The sequence below is a fragment of the Miniopterus schreibersii genome, assembly GCF_964146895.1.
Source record: "Miniopterus schreibersii genome assembly, chromosome: 10".
Classification (NCBI taxonomy): domain Eukaryota; kingdom Metazoa; phylum Chordata; class Mammalia; order Chiroptera; family Miniopteridae; genus Miniopterus; species Miniopterus schreibersii.
The window spans coordinates 41,877,734-41,895,785 of NC_138110.1; the positions used below are offsets into that span (position 1 = coordinate 41,877,734).

At 35.2% G+C, this 18,052-nt stretch overlaps 2 protein-coding genes across 5 annotated transcripts in view; one reads left to right on the forward strand and one right to left on the reverse strand.

The window, feature by feature from the left end:
- METTL4 (methyltransferase 4, N6-adenosine) overlaps positions 1-12,041 on the reverse strand; it is a 30,295-nt gene extending 18,254 nt beyond the window's left edge. Inside the window, exons 1-5 of one of the 4 annotated variants that reach the window (XM_081148298.1) lie at positions 11,946-12,041; positions 10,735-11,120; positions 9,324-9,383; positions 3,614-3,983; positions 1,439-1,508 (exon numbers count right to left, since the gene is read on the reverse strand). In XM_081148298.1, the coding sequence (XP_081004424.1) occupies positions 1,439-1,508; positions 3,614-3,983; positions 9,324-9,383; positions 10,735-11,115 (881 nt within the window). In that variant the 5' untranslated portion in view covers positions 11,116-11,120; positions 11,946-12,041. Of the gene's footprint in view, positions 1-1,438; positions 1,509-3,613; positions 3,984-9,323; positions 9,384-10,734; positions 11,121-11,600 lie in introns of all 4 variants that reach the window. The other 3 variants (XM_081148301.1, XM_081148299.1, XM_081148300.1) reach the window with 3 other exon arrangements.
- Positions 12,042-12,111: 70 nt separating this feature from the next.
- Positions 12,112-18,052, forward strand: part of NDC80 (NDC80 kinetochore complex component) — a 40,970-nt gene continuing 35,029 nt past the window's right edge. The window contains exons 1-4 of the mRNA XM_081148476.1: positions 12,112-12,215; positions 13,231-13,340; positions 15,018-15,095; positions 17,884-18,007. Of these exons, the coding sequence (XP_081004602.1) occupies positions 13,240-13,340; positions 15,018-15,095; positions 17,884-18,007 (303 nt within the window). The 5' untranslated portion in view covers positions 12,112-12,215; positions 13,231-13,239. The remainder of the gene's footprint in view (positions 12,216-13,230; positions 13,341-15,017; positions 15,096-17,883; positions 18,008-18,052) is intronic.

The window sequence follows — 18,052 nt, forward strand, 5'->3', positions numbered from 1 at the left end:
AATGACTGGGAAACTGTTCTACATTAAATGAATTAAAACAAAAAAAAAAATGCAATGAGTGATCCCTAATTAGATATTGGATCTAAACAGCAAAAACATAAAAACATATATAGCCATAAAGAATAGTTTGAGAATAATTAGAGAAATCTGAATATGTAGTGAATGTTAACTTTCTTGTTGGTGATAATGGTATTGTAGTTATGTAGGAGAATGTCCTTGTTTTCAGGAGATGCATGCTAAAGAATTTGTGTGTGAAATTATGATGTCTGCAACATCGGATAAAAAAGCAGAGATGGAGAGAAAAAAAATACACACAAATGTGGTAAAATATAATAACTGATAAATCTAGGGGATACTAATTTGATATTCATGTACTATTCTTTCAACTTTTCTCAGTTTGGAATTTTTTAAATCAAAAGTTGATGGAAAGAAGCAATACAGTAAATTGTTACAATGAGATCATAAACATACACCTGTAAGATAAGTGGGGGGGGGGGACCAAAACTTTCAAAATGTGAGGGGATGAATGAAGGTGGGCAAAGGGGAGGGGGCGCCTGCAATAATGTCAACATTAAAATTTTTAATAAAAAAAGAGAAAATAAATAAATAAAGCATATCACACAAGAAAAAACATGTAGTGTGTAAAACTATCATAAAATACTTTAAATGAAGGAGTCTATTATTCAGAATTACAAAAATCTGTACTCCCAAAATGCTGCTAACAACATCAAACACTTGTCCACTTTTTTAAAACTTTTATAGAATATTCAAGAATAAGACCTAAAAAGCTAGCGATTTTCTTTAAAAAAAAAAAAAAAAAGCAAATGAAATTTAAGCTACATGTATTTAAAAATAAGTCTTGGAGAAAACTGGAATACATTACCAAAGAATATTACAGAATTGGCCTCTCTGATTCTTTTGAATTTAACAGTTACCTATAACAATGAGAAATGACACAGGGGGAAAAAACTGTCTTGTCAACAAATGATGTCATTCCCACCTACATACACACGCACATACACACACTCTAAACAAGGACAATACTACCAGGTAAGATACAGATTACCTCCGGCAGCTTAAGGCAACAATCAGATTGCTAAGGAAATCTATACTATGGCACATATTTCTAAACTTTAGCATTTTATATTAAAGAAGGAAAAAGTGTTGTCCTTTACTGTTACAGAAACATCCCTGAACTGGTTCAGTCAGTAACCTCAGTAATTAATAAATATATTACTTTTAACATACTTACACCTATATATAGCTCTAGTTCAAGAGAATTAGCTACTTAAAGAAATTAAAATTTTAAAACTAAAGTGTTTTAGTAGTTTGAGACAACCTATATCAAAAACTAATGTTTTTAGCATATGTAATTAGAATGTACTAAGGACAACAGCTTTTAGAAAATATATCTAATAGAAAACTTATTTATACCTACCTGTTACTTCTTTTAACTGATTTGTTCTGCCATGGTGGATCTATCACAATTACATCATATGTTTTCCTACCTAAGAACAAAAACACAATTTCAGACACTACCTTCATGAAAACTACCTTCACTTTAAAAACTAAACACGATCTTCAAAACTGAAGTACATTCACTACCTACAAAATATAATGCAATGCAACAGAGGATTTGTGGCATTTGTTTCAACAGAACAACTTATCTAAAAATACTGAGACTCCCCATTTAATTTAGTACCCCTGGGATTTTAACATTTCACCAACTACTATTTTTACAGAGACTGTCCGAAAATAACTACAGCTCACTTAGCTGGACACCAATGATTTTAAATACCCTGTAAATCTTCAGAGCAATATTAATGTGGTCCTTTCAAACCTCAGGGATTATTTGCTTTATATTTTTTAATTTTTATATGAAATGAACTTTCAGTCTTATAACTGATATTTTGCCCTAAGTCTACTAGTGTCCTTTTTTCTGGTCCTGGATCCCAATCAGGATCACACATTGCATTTAGTTGTCATGTCTCCTAAATCTCATCCAATCTGGGAAAGTTCCTTGGTCTTTCTTTGTCTTTTATGATCTTCACACTTTTGAAGGCTATTGGCCAGTTATTTTGTAGAATGTCCCTCAGTTTGGGTGTGGTATTTCCTCATGATTAAATTTTGGTTATTTTTGGCAAGAGTACCAATGAAGTAATGCCATGTCCTTATTAAAACAACACATCAGGAAATACAGATGTAGAAATGTCTCATTACTGGTGATACTACCTTTGATCACTAGGTTAAAGTATAGTCTACCAGGTTTCTCTAGTTTTCCCTTTGTAGTTAATAAGTGTCTTGCAGGGAAGATATTTTAAGATTGTCCAAATATCCAGTGTCTCATCTTTTCACCCACTATAAATACCATCCAACTAGTATGGTATTTGCCAAATGTAAATTTTCCAGTTCCATCATTCCACCCACATTTATTAATTGGAACTTCACTGTAAGGAAGAGTTGTCCCTTTGCCTCCTTTGATAACCAAATATATTTCTGTAAATGTACAATCCCATAAGTAATCAAAAAAACACAAATTATAACAAGGAAGTAACGGTTTTCAAACTATTAGAGTAACAAAGATAAAAAAGAATGGGGGAAAATGTTCAAACGTATCATGATTTTCTCATTAATTTGTTATCCTATCATTTACCCTGAGGAATTTATGATACTGTGACATGAATAATCACTCATGTGTCAGATGGCTTAATAACAATTAAAAGAAGCTTTTTGTTAATACGCTGTTATTTTAAATTTAAATTTTAATATAAAATGTCCAAATCATAATAAACAGCAGATTCAATTCAACTTGATCAATACCTACATCATACCTGAGAATATTGAGTTGTAATTTATTAAAAACATAAATCACGGAACTGAATTCCTAATGCAGATTATTTCACTTAGCCTTCAAAACTGCTTCAGAAGTAGCTATAATCATATCCATTTTATAGATTAGGAAACTCAGGCTCAGTTTTGTGACATACCCAAAGACTCACAGTTATTTAAGTTTCAGAATCTAAATTCAAATACTGGTCTGGACTTCAATATTTATTTTCGACTTTATACAGGAAACTACTTAAGAAATTTTATACAATAAACTTGAACACCAGCTTAAAATGTAACCTAAAAGGCTAAGAGTTAATATTCATATGTGAAGTGTTTCTATTTGTTATGAAGAAAAGTAAAGTTATTTGATCAAACTCAGTTGTATCCTGAACTCCTAAGTACGAAGCTTCAGATGATGGATGGATGTCAAACAGTGCAGAGCAGTGTCCTGTTTTTCAGAAAGTGGATGAAGAAAGCCACTTTTTAAACATTCCTGGATTATCTGTGAAGATCCATCCAAACTCAGACCCCTGATCTGTAACTCTATTTGGTCTCTTAGGGACTAGTTTTTGACCCTTTGTTCATAATAAGAATTTAAAACATTTATAAAGGCAAAATTCAGCATTTTAAAATTGAATTTAGAAGCAAAATTACAATGAGAAACTTCAGTGTTTACCCTATCCTCATATAATGTTTATCCCCATTCAACATTCAAACTAGCTCTTGACTTCTGAGGCCACAGAAAAATTATCTTTTTCTAATAATACACATAATAATTACTTACAATTCAGAAGTGGGCGGATACAAGAAATATCAGACAAAAGAAAACTGCTTTTTGGTGGCACCAGGTATTTCTGTCCCATTAGAGTAATCATTTTTGTGAACCTAGAGTTGTTTTCAACAATCCGTGAAAATAAATCCTGCTCTGTAACAGACATATCATTTTCCATCAATTGTAATGTCAGAAGTTCCATTTCATTCAGAGAAGGGAAATGCTTTGCCATTTCGCATAATTGTGACAAATTGCAGGTATCAAGTGGTAAAGTAATGGGCTCATTACACTTGTCCTGTTTTTCAGAAAGTGGATGAAGAAAGCCACTTTTTAAACCTTCCTGGATTATCTGTGAAGATCCATCCAAAATCAGGCTCCTGATCTGTAAGAGAATTTTTTAAAGAATATTAAAAGGTCACTGACATTAAAACAATTTTCTAAATAATGAAATTTCTACTATGCTTTGAATATGTAAACTTTTATGGATTGAAATCAACATTCTTAATGCTTATAGGAAAATAATTTTATACTACAATGAAAAGATAAGAATGTGTGAGTATACCGTAGAACTGCGGTTTCCTAATTGGGGAATGATACAAACCTCATTAGTTCACTGAAAATTAAATAACCAAACAGTATATAAAAGAAAATATATCTTTAAAATAATTATAAAATGAATTTGATAGTATGTTTCTAGAAGAAAGTGTAATCTCTAATCTATAAAGAGAATTAAATTTAAATCACAAGATTTAATCTTAAATTTTACTAGTGACTTAATTTTATTTTATTTTATTTTTTTAAATATATCTTTATTGATTTCAGAGGGAGGAAAGGAGAGGGAGAGAGAGATAGAAACATCAATGATGAGAGAGTCATTGATCGAGCCCACAACCCGGGCATGTGCCCTGACCGGGAATCAAACCCCAATCGCCTGGATTCTAGGTTGACGCTCAACCGCTGAGCCATGCCTGGCCGGGCACTAGTGACTTAATTTTAAAATAAACATACCTTTGATTTTATAAAATATAGCTTGAATTATTAAAAAAAGAAAAGAGCCCTGGCCAGTGTTGCTCAATAGTAAGAGCACTGGCTCACGTACCAAAGGGTAACAGGTTCGGTTCCCAGTCAAGGGCATGTACCTGGGTTGCAGGTTCCATCCCTGGTGTGGTTGGGACACATGCAGGAGTCAACCAATTGATGTGTCTCTCTCACATTGATGTTTCTCTCTCTCTCTTCCCCTCCTTCCCTTCTTTCCACTCTCTCTAAAAATCAATGGAAAAAAATATCCTGGGGTGAGGATTAACCAAAAAAAAAAAAAAAAAAAGGAAAGAAAAGAAAAGCAACTAAAGAGTGAACATATAAACAAAGTTTTGCAGTAATGCAACTACAATAATTATAAAAATAAAAGCCAAGTTCTGCTTTCAGAATAGATGGAGTGCACTTCATCTGAAATTACATCTAAAAGTTATTTTTTAAAAAGGCCTTCAGAGCAGTGTTCTCTTTAAAAAGGAGAAGCAGATGACTGCTCCAGCTAACTGCCTTGAGAAAGCTCCCAGGCAGCAGCACAGGGAAGGACAGCCATTCAGAGTCCAACAGTCTCTTGGACTTGAAGAGACAGAGCCGGGAGTCTGCAAAGGCCAAGCAGGTGGAGTATGCAGAGTAGGTACCACAGAGGAAGGAGCTGCAGAGAGAGAGGTCTTGAAAGCTACAAAGGGTCAAGTCTCCTGTTCAGTATTGATCAACACATACATTTGATGAAAGTACCCAATGTCAAGGAAAGGATGAGAAATGATCAAAGGGAACAATCCCCAGAACTCATACAGGTCTGGGAACAGTTAGTGCTCCCACTGGCCAAAATGAAAAATCTTGTAATTCACAGATATTGCCTCAGTAATGGTAAAAAAAGCAAAAACAAACAAAAAACTCTAAAGTCTGCTCCAGTCCTAACTAAAAAAGCTTAAAGGAAGTCTCAAGAGGATAAACCAGTTTCAAAATAACTTTGTCCAAGAACAAAGCTCAAGAATATTTATAGAAACATGAAAATATCAGTATCCAAGAAGCTAAAATTGAAATGTCTTACCAAAAAAAAAAAAAGCCTGCCAGGAATATAAAGAAGCAGTAAACTGCAACACATTACAAGAGAAAAAGTCACGTTACTCAGTGGAAGCGCACAGGAATGACACAGATCATACAATTAGTAGGAAAAGGGTAGGTTTATGTGTAGCCCATTTTTAAAAAGATTAGGAGAAGAGGATGTTAAGGCACTATAACCATATTCATATGTCCAAAATGTAAGGGGGAAATGAGCATGTTAAGAGACATGGAAACTATTTTATAAAAAACATCAAATTCAGTGTCTAGAGGAAAAAGCTACAATGCAGAAATGAAAAATACACCAGACCAGATTAATAGCAGATTAGACACTGACGCAGAGATTGATGCACTTAAAAACACTGCAATAAACCTGTCTAAAATAAGGGGAGAGAAAAAATATTTGATGAAGTAATCACCAAAAATTTCTAAATTTGCTGGAGACTATGAATTCACAGATCCAGAAGCTCAACAAAGGAAAGAGGAGAAGGAGCAGGGGGCAGCGACTACACTAAGGAATATCATAATCACACTGCTGAAAATCAAAGATAAAGAGAAAAATGTTCAAAGTAGCCAGAGACTTCCACCTCCAGCCAAGAGTAAAGTAACAGCAGCTTGCAAGACTCTAGGGCAACAAAGGACAGTGAAAGAAACCATAAGTAAACCTATGACCGCCCCCACCAGCAGGCCACAGGAAAGTGGAATCCGAGCGGAGCCTGGGAGTCAACAGGAGAGGATCCAGAGCTGAGAATTTGGAGCAGCCAAAACCAACAGAGTTCACAGGACAGAGTACCACAGGTGAAAGAACTGCACAGAGAGAAAACTCCATAGATCGGCAGGTAGTCAAACTAGAGAAATTCCCCTAAGTACGGATCAGTGAAAGCGTGCAAGGGAACTGAGACCAGGAGAACAACCACCCAAAAGGACAGAGAAGAAACAGTGTGGAGCTCACACATGGCCAAGAATAGTGCCTGTTTCCACCACTCAGACTAGAAAACCTCATGATTCACAGGGCAATTTGGGAGACAATTCACCATGAGTCTCTCCATGTGAGCAGAGGCAATGACAGTTTTTGTTCCAGAATAAATTTTTAAAGATACGTGTATAACATGGAAGATGGAAATTATGTCTCCTTCCAGAGCAGAGGGGAGATCTATCTGCTATCCAGGCAGAAGGCTGAACAAATCTGCTTGTAACCCATTTAAAAGATTGGGGTTCCCTAAGCTTGGTTTCTTTGGCCATGAATCAAATCTACTGCATGCACAGCATCCAATGAGGCTACTCGGCATCGTTGCCAGGGGACTTGGAGTAAAAGAAAATCCGTGAACATAAAGCATGTGATTCCTGCTATGCAGGGAACAATAAAATCCTTATTTTAATAAAATCTTAGGTCTGAACTTGCTAATTTGTTAGCTTTCTAATAGGGTAAAAGCTCAGATCTGTGAGTAGTCCTTAACAGGGTATTGGGTAGATCACAGATCATGCATCAGTAAAAGAGGACATTAGCCTTAGGCTAAACACAATTTCAAACTCACTTGCAAAACAACTTACCCAATTAAGACCCAGAAGTTCTAAACAACACTATCAACCAACTTGATCTGACATTCACAGAACACTGCATCCCACAACTATACATTACATATTCAAAAAGACTATATAAGACAAAGGACCTGAAGAGATACTTCTCCAAATAGGACATACAGATGGCCAATAGACATACGAAAAGATGTTCAATGTCACTAATCATCAGAGAAATGCAAATTAAAACCACATTATCACCTCATGCCTGTCAGAATGGCTACCATCAATAAATCAACAAACAAGTGTTGACAAGGATGTGGAGAAAAGGAAACCCTCCTGCACTGTTGGTGGGAATGCAGATTTGTGTAGCCACTGTGGAAAGCAGTATGGAGTTACCTCAAAAAATTAAAAATGGAACTGCCTTAAGAACTAGCAATTCCACTTCTGGGAACATATCCAAAGAAACTTGAAACACTAATTCAAAAAATACATGTACCCTATGTTCATGGCATTATTTACAATAGCCAAGACTTCGAAGCAGCCCAAGTGTCCATAAGTAGGTGAGTGGATAAAAAAGCTGTGGTACTTTTACCCAATGGAATACTACACAGCTATAAAAAAGAAGGAAATCTTACCTTTTGTGACAGCATGAATGGACCTGGAGAGTATTATGCTAAGTGAAATAAGCCAGTCAGAGAAAGACAAGTACCACATGATCTCACTTGTATGTGGAATCAAATGAGCAAAATAAACTGACAAAATAGACTCATAGATACAGAGAACAGACTGAGAGCTGCCAGAGGGGAAGGGGGTTGGGGGGCTGGGTGAAAATGGTGAAGGGATTAAGCAAAGAAAAAAACTCACAGACAAACACAACAGTATGGTGATTACAAGAGGGAAAGGAGGGTAGGGGAGATAAATGGGGGGATAAATGGTGATGAAAGGAGACTTGACTTGGGGAGGTGAACATACAATACAATATACGGATGATATACAATTGTACATCTGAAACTTATGTAATTTCATTAAGCAATGTCACCCCAATAAATTCAATAAATAAATAAATAAAAATCTAATAAATAAGTAAATAAAATACTACACAAAATTATATAAAAACAGTACATGGTACACTCACAAAGAAAACTCATGCTGGACCATAAAACAAGGCTCAATAAATTTAAAAGGAATGAAATCATCAGAGTATATTTTCTTATACCCCAATAGATTTAAGTTAAAAATCATTAACAAGAAGATACTGAGATAAACCCCAAATATTTGGGAATAAAATAGCACTCTTCTAAATAATTCACATAGGTCAAAAATGAAATCATAAGGAAAATTAGAAAATATTTGGAACTGAATGAACGGGAAAATATAAAGCAATGATTCAAGGGAACCTACAGCTTTAAGTGCTTATATTAGAAAAGAAAAAAAGATCTATATTCACTGACCTAAGGGTCCACTTTAAGAAGTGTTAAGGCACTTAATGCTGAATTATACACCTAAAGAAGGTGAAAATGGTAGATTTTGTTCTGTATATTTTACCACAAAAAAGACGGGGGGGAAAATCTAATGTCATTCCATCACATTAATTCAACATGTCCAAAACTGTACTTAACTGTCATGCCTCCTAAGCCAAATTCAAACCCTGTTTCCCATTTCAATCAAAGGTGTTCCTTAGAGAGTTTAGCTTAACATATTTGCATACCCTCTGTTTTCTCTTGGTTTTTAACTCCTAGATCTCATTTACCTCTAAGTTCCAGAAATACATTCTCCACATTATTCATGCTTTCTTCTGCCACTCTCTTAATAAGTTGTTTTGGCTATAGACGATAGGCTTTTATAACTTGTAAAATTTATAAACTTAACCAATATAACAAGTTTGCTTATGTTAAATATGTAAAATAGGAGTATATGAAGTTTTAATAAAAACTGGTTTAAACTGTTCATTACTATAAACGTAATAATAAACTACTCCACTATTAAATTCTAACCCTGATCACATGATTGCTTGATTTTAATGAACACCTTTATTTATATTGTCTGTTTATTTACAGTACTTCACATTAATCTTATAATGTTATCGAAGAACATTTATTTCACAGCTTACCTTTTCATGGTACTCCATGGCATCCAATTCACCTTGATTGAAAACACACCTTTTACGCTTCTAAAGAGTAAGTTACAGAAAAATTTTATTTCCTGCCATCTATCACAATATTAATATTTTGAAATTTTTTTTAATCACATTTTCCATATTATGCATCTCAGTCTTTAAGAGGTAATAATTGACTATTAAAGTCAAAATCAGTGCAGAGGGTATGGAGAAAGGATACAAAAGCTTTCCCAAGAAATAATTATTGCTTTACTACAAATTTAATAGGTGATAAAAGGTCACCTCAGCCTTATCTGCTATTAGTAAGAAATAGTGCCAAATGATAAAATGTAGCACAGACATCCACGTGACACAATAAAACTGTGACATTCTATAAACAGTCACCAGTGTCATCTATCAGATGATATATATAACTATTCTGAACTTTCTTCATTTCTGAAAAGAACTATTATCTATGTATTATCACCTAAAAAACTTTCCAATGTACTCTTAATAGTTGTTTATAATTGACCTCAGGGTTGGGTACAAATGAGATATATTAACACTCTTCTATATCTAACAATTCCATAGCAAAGAACACATAAGAGAGTGCAATACAGAGCCAGGGACTCTGTACTTTTTATTGCTGAAACCTCAGTTCTTACAGGGTAGCAAACTCCAAGCAGGCTAACAATAAATGTTTGTTGGCTGGATAAATAAGTGGACTTAAGGTTAAGCTAATTGCACAATTTGCGGTAGCATATCAGAAATAAAGTAAGTTTTGTCAAGATAACATTCATTACATATGCTTACAATTTTCTATATTAAAATGAGAAATTTACCCATCATATGATTCCTTAACATTAAAATATCTAATAAAATACTAAAATACCTAAACATTAGAAGACAATGCCCATACTTGGTAAATAAAGTCCTTTACAACTGTTTATTATCTGCCTGAATTAGTAACAGTAATGACAAATTACCTACATACTATATTACTGAAAGCTCAGAAATATTTTCTGTGCCTGACACATAGAAGATGATCAATAAATATTTGCTGAAAGAGAAAAAACACATGTACAAGAAAAAAATCACGATAATATTAAAATGTCTACTTCAGGTACTTAAAACAATGTAATAAATTATCTCTATTACTTTCCTTATTCTAATTCTCAATGTGCTTCTTATTTAATATCTTTCTTCCTTTTACAATTATAAGATCCATGAGGGCAGGGATTGTATAGCAAAGATTGTTAGCAAATAGTTAAAAATTACTGGAGATAAGCTAAGGCCTTCTTATGCTTTATTGATTCTTATGCTTTATTCTTTATACTTAGTAAATCACAAGATACTTGAGATATTGGAATAATAAATTTCTTTTGTGTTTTTGGTAGAAATATAAAAATTTCTTAAAACTTTCTACCTTCCCAAGAGTAGAAATGGAGATTTCTTTTTTAACACCATTCATTAGATCTTCCTTTCCATTATTTTGTTGGCATTCCTTGTGAATAGCTGAAGTTATATAAGGTTTAGTGATCTCAAACAGTTCAGATCGAAAAATATATTTTTGTATGAACGTTTCACAATTTCCTCCATCATCATTCTCTGGCTTAGTGGGAGAGTCAGAAGCCATAAATTTAGCTGAGGATCCAAAAGAGGACACAGAATCAAGGTGGGCAGAAGTAGGGGGTCCATTCTCACTGCAACAAGGCTCATGATGCTGGTGAACTTGATAGTTTATCTTGTTAATAAAAGAAAGATGATCCAGTAACCACCCTGGTGACAGCTGGTGCACCACAGACATTCTTTCTTTAAAAAAAACCACAAAAAAAACACTGGGAATTAACGATTAGAAGTAAAACCCAACTTTCCTGATCAAGTTCTTAAATGTCCTGTATTTCAATAAAAATATACTTCATACACAAAGGGAGATTTGACGTGCAGGTAAATAAACTTGACATGTACACAGAAGAGAATTTAAAATTCATGATATATAGCAAGTCTAGGGAAAATTACAATGTTTTAATATAAACTTTCAATAACAGGGTTGGTAATTCAAAATGCCCACAACACTCTGTAGGTACCAGGCAGTGCCTGTCTCTGAGTTCAGAGAGAAGCGGGAGTGTCCTGTGTTTAGCACAGCAGTCTATGCCCACTGCACCTCTGACTCGCTCCTACTCTGCTTCATACCAGCCCCGCTCCTAACCACTTCTATTCCCCGCAGCTTTTCACAGGACACCACCAGGCTAGAGGGTTGGAAAATCCTAGCGAGCAAACTCCGAGCCTAACCTTGGCGTCGGCCACACCAGCGCGATCTTCCGAACCGACGGCGCCCAAGCTCAGCAGCCACTATGGCCTACCTCACCGCTTCGCTGGTCAGAAAGTGCATACCACCTTCCCAGGTTTGCATCATGTAAACAGCAGCCGCCTAAATAGTGGTCATGAATGACACCCCTTTCAGCCCAAATGGGAAAAAAATACTCCTTTTCTGAGTCCATGGGCGCAGCCATGTTGTTGTACGGACAAAGCGTTACCAGGGCGTCTTAGAGCGCTCGGCCCGCTACTCCGCGACTTAGAGCGTTCGGGTCCTAAGAGCTAAACTTGGGAATCGACCAGGCTCCGTAAGGAACTCACAGTGTCCAGGAGACGCCAGCGTAGCTGGAGAGACGGCGGGACGCGACATACGCAGATTTCCCGCGACGAGCAGCTCCAGGTAAGAGAGGCGCAGGCGCGCGAGCGCAGCGCACGTGATGACGTCAGCATCCGCGGAGAATTTAAAATTCTAACGGCGCCAGTGGGTAGGCGGAGTAGCTGGTGTTTTGGCGGCTCCCGTCCTGTCTTGCTGATAACTGCACAGTTTACGGAAATTCGGTTTCTGAATCCTGTCAGAAAACTGGAGGAAAGGTAAATAATTACTTTGGGCTGATTTTGTGGCGGCAGTACTGGTCTGGAGGGAGAAGGCGACAGCTAGCGCGCACAACTTAGATACAGGCCCTGCCGGGCAATGTTTCAGTGTCTGCGGCTGTGGGACACCTCGGGCCCGGATCTGCCAGGCGCTCGTTACCCGGAGTCCAGTAAATTTCTGCTGGCAGGGATTTCCCAAGGGAAAAGGGGATGGCCTGGGGGACGCTGATGGGAAGAAGAGAGACTGGAAACCGGAAAGGGGGAAGAATTGATGGGAGCAAGGATAGGAACTGTTTGCTGTGTTTGAGGTACTAGTGTTACATCCGAGTGACCGTGTAAGTATCTGGAAGTCTTCATCTTAAGTCTTAAGAGTACATTTCAAGTATTGATTGGGAGTGAGCATATGGCTTAAAGTGGAAAGTTGAATGATGCAGAAGCGTATATTGAAGAAGAAATACATGGTCAAACCAAGAAACTGACATGAACAAAAAATTCCGAGATGTACTAAATTACAGCAGCCAGAGAGTGAGAGAAAGAAACAGAAGTTAGCCTGTTGATAGCAATGGACCAGCTAACAAAAGACTGCTCAGATTCATCTATGTTTGTGGGAATTTAGTATTAACTCCCAGGGAAAAGATTATTTTAAAGGAACAATGGAATTTGACTGCCTTTCTGTTTGAGGATATGAGATAATAGTTGGTGCTTAATAGTGCAGCCTGAAAAGATTTTTTATTTATTTATTATTCAGTATATTACAGATGTCCCTTTTTCTCCCCATTGACCCCTTCCACCCCGCCCAACACCCCTCCTCAGTTCCTCACCATGCCATTGTCTGTGTCCTTGGGTTACATATATGCATATAAATTCTTGGGTTAATCTCTCCCTCGCCCACCCCCTACCCCTCTCCTTCCCTCTGAGATTCGTCAGTCTGATTCATGCCTCCATGTCACTGAATCTATTCTGTTGATCAGTTTATTAAGTTGTGTGTTTTTTAATACCGAATTCATGAATGCAGGTCGTAAGCATGAAGCGCAGTTCAGTTTCTACTGGTGGTGCTGGCCGCCTGTCTATGCAGGAATTAAGATCCCAAGACTTGAATAAACAAGGCCTCTATACCCCTCAAACGTAAGTATCTCATGCCTTATCCTCTTGGACAAAGAAATCTGTAAAGGTGGTTAATACAAAGCTGTATTGAGTAATGTGATGAATCTTGTCTCTTCCCAGTGGCACCTAATTTGGGGTCGATGAAAGCATATTACTAAGATGTTGTACTTTATCTCATTTGTTCCTTAAATCTCAAAGCTATGTCTTTTGCCAGGCAGCTCCTAAAATTAATTCCCTTCGGCACTCATTCTCTTTTCCTCCTTTATTCTAGAGCTGCTCCGTTGAGTAGGCTCTGTGCAATAACTTTTCAATTTACTGAGGTGTATTCAACTAGCAAAGTTCTCAAAGGTATTATTTGCTCTAACAATAAGCTGCAGTTTAGTCACAGCCTGTAGAACACCACTTCTCCAAAATATTTTCTCAAGATTCACTGGAAAATGGTGTCCAAAAGAACTTGTAAACTATTTTTTTCCCTATGAGTGATTTTCTTCCAATTAAAAGAAGGCTATTAGTAAACCCCTGTAGAGCTTTGTGAATCCTTCTCTAATACCAAGTGACAAGAAGAAAATTCTGAAATGCTCTAAAATAAAATTACATCTTATTGTGGCATGAGAGCGAGAGAAAGAGACTATTAGCCTGTTGATAGCTGTAGACGAGCCCTGACAGAAGGTTGCTCACATTTCTGTATATCTGTTGTAATTTAGGATTAATTTCCAGGTGGCTATTTCTGTGAATATCCAAAAGAGAATAACCAGGTGCCTCCATTTGTTAATTACGTATAAATTTTTTAATCTGCTGCCCACAGCTAATTCAAAAGAGCAGACGCTTCTCTGGACCTATCCCAGAGCTGGCCCCATTTCATCTTCTACTACCCCTTTTGCCCGTAGCGAATGTAAATTCTTTCAGAATAGCTTACATCTCCCACTCCTCACCCCAACATTTGATGTATAAAACGGCTTAACTCCAGGCCATCAGACATGTTGTCTTTTCATCTAGCCATGCTTCTGGTGGTTCAGACTTTGTGCCCCTGGACCTGGTCTTTTTTGCTAGCAATGGCCTAATAAATCCTTTCTTTTCAAAAGGACTTTCAGCCATGAAATTAACATTTTTTGTTTAATACAAGGTACAAGCTTTGTTTACTAACTGTTCTTAAATTACCTATATTTACATAGTATGAGCCTCTGCTACTTTTAGAAATTCTTATGAAGTCAGAAAAAAATTTTGTACTGTTGCATGTTACTTATGCCAAAAGGTTTGTCTTGAATTATATTAGAAGGGAAAAGGCTACCATTGTCAATGTTTTAGGTTTATAATTTAGATAATTTATGTTAAGTGTAGCTGTGTTCTGATAAAGAGTAGGCCTCAAAAAAATTTTAATGTAGCAATCATCCTACGATTGAAAATATTTTTAAGTTTTTCTTTTCCTTTAAAGTTGTTATCCATAAATGTTCCTAGTTTAAGATCATTGAAATCATAATGAGATACGGGTTTTCAGCTTTCTTCTTAGCATATTAGCATTATAATTTATATTAGCCTATTCCATTTATTACAGTTATGATTGCTACTAACAGTTTTCATAATTTTGGATTATTTTTATAGGTAATAGGGAAGAGGTTTAGTTCTGACATATTTCCAAAAGTTTCTTGAACTAATATTTTTTATTATTTTAAAGAGTTTGTTTTCCTCCTTTTCTTAAAGCAAAGAGAAACCAGCCTTTGGAAAGTTGAATATAAACAAACCCACATCTGAAAGAAAAACCTCTGTATTTGGTAAAAGGTAATGATCTTTTTTTATTAGTTCTAATGAAGGAATTCTTAAGCCGTGCATTGAGCTAAATGTTCTCTGCATACAAAAAATTAAATAACATGATCCCTTTCAAGAGAAAGTTTAAATCTAGTTTTCCTCTGTTTCAAATGGTTAGAATGGTTATATCTGCTTTAGATGATGCTAAGAGATATATCAGCACAGTCAGACTACTATTTTATTGTTATAAGTGAATAGTTAATTAAAAATTTTATACCTAACTTTCAGATACTGTGGAATCATAACATTTAAAATTAGGAGGAACCATCATCTAGTTAAACATTTTAGTCCCAGACTTTTTTATACACTTAAATATTAACTCCAAAGAGCTTTTATTTGGAGGGCTGTATCTGTTGATATTAATCATATTAGAAATCAAAACTAAGAAAACTTTAAAGTATGTATTCAGTTTAAAATAGCAATAACATAAGTAACATGCTTTTAATTTTTAAATTTTTTTTTGGTAAACAACTATTTCATTAAGAAGAGTGTCATTGTTTTACATCTTTGCAAATCTCATTAATATATGACTTAATAGAATATAGCTAAATTTTCATATCTGCTGCATTCAATCTCTTACAATATCATGCATCATATAGCCAGTCTCCAAAAAACTCCCAATGTAAACTCATGATGGAATGAGAATGAAAGGGATAAATAACATTAGTTTTTTTTGAAAATAGTTTTGACTTCTCCTGTCTCCTAGATCACACTTTGAGAACCGTTGCTAGAGTAGATTATTAGTTGCCTGGCCAGGAGGTGGAGCAGGCTTGACTATTAAGGGGTATAAGACTTTGGGGATGATAGAAATGTTCAATCTTATTGTGGTAGAGATTACACAAGTGTATACGTTGTGAAACCTCATTAAACTGTATATTTTATTCTAAGCATATTGTACCTCAATAAAGTTGCCTTTTTAAATGTTCAACCCCAAAATTGAAAAAATAAACTGTTCCTTTATCTCACCAAAACAAAATATAACTATGTTTTAAGACAAATCTGTTTGTTCAATTGATTTGAAAACATTCAGAGATGAAATATATGTTACTTAGGAAAAGTCTTTGCCATGAAAGCAAGTTAAACTGTTTTCCATTTGATGAAAAATCTCACAGCATTTTTATAATGTAACTTTCACCTCAGAGCTAAACTTCAGAGATAATAATAATTATAAACTCTAACATTTGCAGAACATTTTTATAAGCCAGACATTAAGTGCTTTATCTATGTTAACTCTTTTTATCAATCCTCAGAACTGCTCTCTGAGTAGATAATTGTTATTGTCTCCATTTTATAGATAAGGAAGTTGAACAGAGAATTTAATTTACCCAAAGTCATACAACTAGTGAAAACACAGACTCTGGTTCTAGATGCTATGCTCTTGAACTATAAGTTAAATAATACAGTATTTAGATTGATTGGGAAATTCTTTTATGATTCAAAAAGATATTAGTGTAGTTTTGTGTAGAATAAGAGCTGAGTCTATTCATGAATTTCTTTTCTGGGGGGGAAAAATTAAAGGTTAACCAATAGCAGGATGCAGAAAACTGGTTCTCAAATTAGCAAATTGTAAAGGAAAAAATTAGCTAATTAATCAGGTTAGTGGAGTGAGAAGGGTCCAAGCCAAAGAACTTTAGAACCTGCGCAAACGAGAGCTTGAAAACAGCAAGCAAACTTGTAGGAAGTAATGAAGTTTTGATTAACAGTTCAGATATTACAGCTAAGTTCATTGTATAATCATCCCTAGGTATACTACAGATTATTAGTTCCAGGACCTCCTGCAGTTAACAAAATCTGCATATGTTCAAGTCCCTTATACAAAATGTCCTAGTATTTGCATATAATCCATGCACATTCTCTCGTATACTTTAGATAATCTCTAGATTACTTATAATACCTAATACAATGTAAATCATTGTTATACCGAATTTAGAAAACGATAAGAACAAAGTCTGTACATGTTCATTACAAACACAACTGTCATAGACCTAACTACATAGTACATGTCATCAACAACATAACTTGTTAATATTTTCTATCCATGGTTGGTTGAATTGTGGGTGTGGAATTCATAGATATGGAGGGCCATCTGTAACTCAGCTTTGTGGCATCTGTCCAATAAAGAAAATTATTGTTCCAAGGATACGTATGTAATAAAACTACAGTGGTGAGCTAAATTGGGCCACGTAGGTAGGCAAAAAGAACCATTATAAAGGTTTAAACAAGGTTTTGTTTTGGGAGAGGGGCTTGGAATGAAGCATATATGTTGTAGCCATTAGTGACTAAAAAATAGCAACATACATATTTATGATAAATTAACAGACACATAATATTGCATGACATAAAAATGTTCATGAATAAAAACATGTACAACCTATTTAACATCTCAAAGGCAGTTTTCCCATAAGAAATAATAGCAAAGGAGCAATCATGGAGGGGTAAATAAGATAGCAAAAGGACTTGGATTATTGAATAGACTTAGAGAATGGTTGGTGCAGAAGATCTAGTGAGCTCAAAATGCATATCCTTAGAGGATGGATCTAATGCAAATCACCAGAAGTGTATTTTCTTTTTTATACTTTACTCTTCATTATTTGTTCTTTTTCTCTGCTTTGAAGAAAATTCTGTTCAGTTAAATAAAAATTAAAGAATTATTGACCTTTAATGTTTGATGCTGATGTTAAAATTTAAAATCACCTTGAAATAATTTTGATTTGACCACAGAGGGAAATAATTATGACTGCTTTTTGTTAAATGTTTCCAGAACTAGTGGACCTGGATCCCGGAATAGTCAATTTGGTATATTTTCCTGTTCTGAAAAAATCAAGGACCCAAGACCACTTAATGACAAAGCATTCATTCAACAGTGTATTCGACTACTCTGTGAGGTATTTTATAATTTTAAATACCCTAAATTGTGAGTGTTTCCTTAA